The following is a 3299-nucleotide window of genomic DNA, read 5'->3' as shown; positions in this document are numbered from 1 at the left end:
ATCTGTCCCACGCACAATCTTTTACAGTCTATCACCATTGCTTTGAAAAGGGGCTGCTGGGGAAATTTTCTTTTCAATACAGATACACCATGCAATGGCATAAATTGAAGTGTGGGTGCCTCGTGTCAGTCAGTCCCTATACAAAACCGACTTAAAAGTCAAATTCTCAGTCCGCTGTCTTTGAGAAAAGATCACATGCAGGATTAGGAACATTTTTATCTGTTAATAACGTTTATTATATTAACATGAGCTTTTTTTTAACTGTTTAAATATATAGATAAACAGCAAATACACATGATAATACTCACGCACACACATACACACACACCTAACACATCCGATTTTACATACGACTATTATACGGGACGTTTATTGGTTTTGAAGATGATTTTTTTGAAGGCCTTTCGGAAGTCCCTGTTGAAGATAGTGTAGATGATGGGGTTTAAGGAACTGTTGCAATAGCCAATCCAGAAGAAAAAGTTAAAGAGGGGGTCTGGCACAGAGCAGTTCTCCCTGCAGATGGCTTTCAGACTGTAGGTGAAGAAGAAGGGGAACCAACACAGCACAAAGACCCCGATCACTACAGCCAGGACAAAGGTGAAGCGCTTCTCCCTCAGCTGAGCCACTTTGCTCTTGCTGAGTTTGGAGACGGGCCGTCTCCTGGACTCCAGGAACGACTGGGGCATCCTGCTGCTGGCCCGGGAGAAGCGGCTGTGCTGGGCTGCCGGGGGGCAGGAGCCAGGCGGGTGCACCTTGCTGGGTTCAAGGCCCCGGGAGCCCCTGGCCTTGGACTCCGAGGAGAAGCTTTCCTCCAGGTCGATGTCGTCCAGCTCCTCCTGTCTGTGGTTGCTGCACGAACTCTGACTGCTGGGGCTCTCGGGGTCCACTTTGCCCTGGCCGGCGAAGCAGGTCTCCGAGTGCGAGGTTTGCCTGTCCACCCCGTTCCTGGCCACCGACACCACCGAGGTCCTTTGCTTGGCTACCCTGTAGATTCGGGAGTAGACCAGGATCATGATCAGGCAAGGGGCGAAGAAGGAGACGATGCAAGAGGACAGGATGTACCAGGTATCGTCGTTGAGTTCACAGCAGCCTTGCTTACTGCGGTCCATGTTGATCAGAGGTGGGAAGGAGATGATAGCAGAGATCAGCCACACTATTGCAATCATGCACTTGATGCGTTTGGGAGTCCTCTTTAGGTTATATTCGACCGCCCGGGTTACTGACCAGTATCTGTCCAGGCTGATAGCGCAGAGGTGCACAATGGAAGAAGTGCAGAACAAGACATCGAGAGCCAGGTAGATCCCACACCAAACACTCCCGAAATACCAGTAGCCCATCACCTCGTTGGCAAGGGAGAACGGGATGACCAGGGCAGCCACCAGGATGTCAGCCGAGGCCAGTGACACCAGGAATAGGTTCTGGGGGGGTTTCAGAGCTCTGCTGGTGAACACAGCCACCACCACCAGGATGTTGCCCACTATAGTGAGCAGGATGATCAAGGTGACCACCAGGCTGACCAGGGCAGTGGCCGCCGGGCTGTAGTGAGGGGGCAGCAGCCTCTCAGACTCGGTGCCATTGCCCTCTCCCGATCGGTTGTCAGCAGGCTGGCCGCAAACCTCCTCCATGTCCACATCACACTGCCCGGCCCGCTCTGCAACCTTTCAGCTCTGCTGGCTTCAGCCGCCGCGCCTGCAGCCACACTCGCCTCCTTCCCCTCGCCCCTTCCTCCATCCCTCCTGCTCTGAACGCTGGCATCGAGGGACCAAAGCCTCCCCCCCCCCCACCCCCCCGCGGATGGGGAGAGGAATCCGCTGCTACAATCCCAACTGGATGGCACCCCCACTCTCTGCCTCTTATCCCCCTCTCACTCTAGGAGGGGTTGTTTTGTTGGAGAGTGAGCAGAGAAGAGGAAGAGGGGGTTTTCACAAAGCTCCTGAATAACTCTGGCAGTTTGTTCCTCTCTCTCTCTACCCGCCCTACCTTTACAAAGCTCCCAGACCCTGACGTCAACTTAATCGGCCAACCAACCAGTATTCGACTTGAACAAGGATGGGGATATATCTCTCTTACTTTCTCTCTCTCTCATAATGAGAGTTTGAAATAGAGAGTGTGAGTTCCTCCAGGAAGGCAGATTGAACTCACTGAATCACTGTAGCTCACATCCCAACTTAAGACATAGCATTTGTTGCCCAGATCTTTGCTGACGATACCCTGATGATTTTTTTAGCTCGCCTTATTTACATCAGGAACCGAATTGAAACAAGACTTCCCGCTGCTGCATTTGACGCTGTTTTGCATTAAACACTTGAAGGCGATAACTCCAAATCCGAAATAGGACAATAGGTAGATTTTTTTAAATCTTTTGCGTTAGTAATAGCTGTAAGCTTGTTAAAAATCAGTCCATCAGTTCAATGCTTGCGAAGGCTCGGGGTTGTGTGTGTGTGTGAGAGAGAGATGGGGATGGAGAGTCGGTATGGATCCTATCCACACTGGAGTTGAACAAATTGAGTTTGCCTGCATACTGGGACACGGAATGTATACTTTTTTAAATCAAAAGTGTGACTGTAACATCAGTGCTGCATTTAATTTATTTCCAATCAGTCTGGAAGCGCGCACACAACTATTCTGGATAATAACATTGGAAATAAACATATTTGAATGGAGCAGAACTCGCCACAAGACTGATTGCTCGGAGTTTTGGCAGCTAAAGGCTTAATACACCGACCTTATGTTATTAACAATGTGCAAATATTGATGTTTCTGACCCGCTTCCGTATCTTTTCTTAAATGATCCTTGGGATCAGAGCGCTCACAATTTCCTGATTAGAATAGAAGCCTGCGGTTCCTGTGATGTACAAAAATAAGAAGCCTTTGTACTGAAAAGAATCTCCAGGCGGGTGCATCCGCTCACTGTGAATAACATCACGCACACACACACACAAACTGTTCGGATTTCCTCAGGCCGCCCGATGATAGTATAGAACACTTGTTTGTAAACAAGCCTTAGTCAAGGTAAGACAGTGACAGCAACTTCCCTTTTTTATACACTTGTGCCCACGGCACTTCACCTAAGAAAAAACCCAGCAAAGAGGTGATCCCATAGCCCGGCCGAAAAGCAAGGGGGGCGCGGGGGGGGCAGGTGCGGTGAAGGGGACTCTTGAAGCTGGGAAAGCAAGAGCAAGGTTGAAGGAGAGAGCCTCGGAAATTCAAGGCAACGTATGATATTATGTTGAGTGGGAGAAATGGAAATTCGCACGAACTAATTGACTGACACTGAAATAACGCTTCAGGGCACCGCT

At 49.8% G+C, this 3299-nt stretch overlaps 1 protein-coding gene across 1 annotated transcript; it reads right to left on the bottom strand.

The window, feature by feature from the left end:
* Positions 1 to 206: 206 nt before the first annotated feature.
* Positions 207 to 1709, bottom strand: LOC145351545 (alpha-2Db adrenergic receptor-like). The gene has a single exon (XM_080201140.1). It carries the CDS (start codon positions 1623 to 1625, stop codon positions 357 to 359), a length of 1269 nt encoding a protein of 422 aa, XP_080057266.1. The 5' UTR covers positions 1626 to 1709; the 3' UTR covers positions 207 to 356.
* Between the last annotated feature and the right edge of the window lie 1590 nt (positions 1710 to 3299).

The sequence above is a fragment of the Carcharhinus amblyrhynchos genome, chromosome 13, assembly GCF_965287045.1.
Source record: "Carcharhinus amblyrhynchos chromosome 13, sCarAmb.v2.hapA, whole genome shotgun sequence".
Lineage (NCBI taxonomy): Eukaryota > Metazoa > Chordata > Chondrichthyes > Carcharhiniformes > Carcharhinidae > Carcharhinus > Carcharhinus amblyrhynchos.
This window is presented reverse-complemented; position numbering and strand designations above follow the sequence as displayed.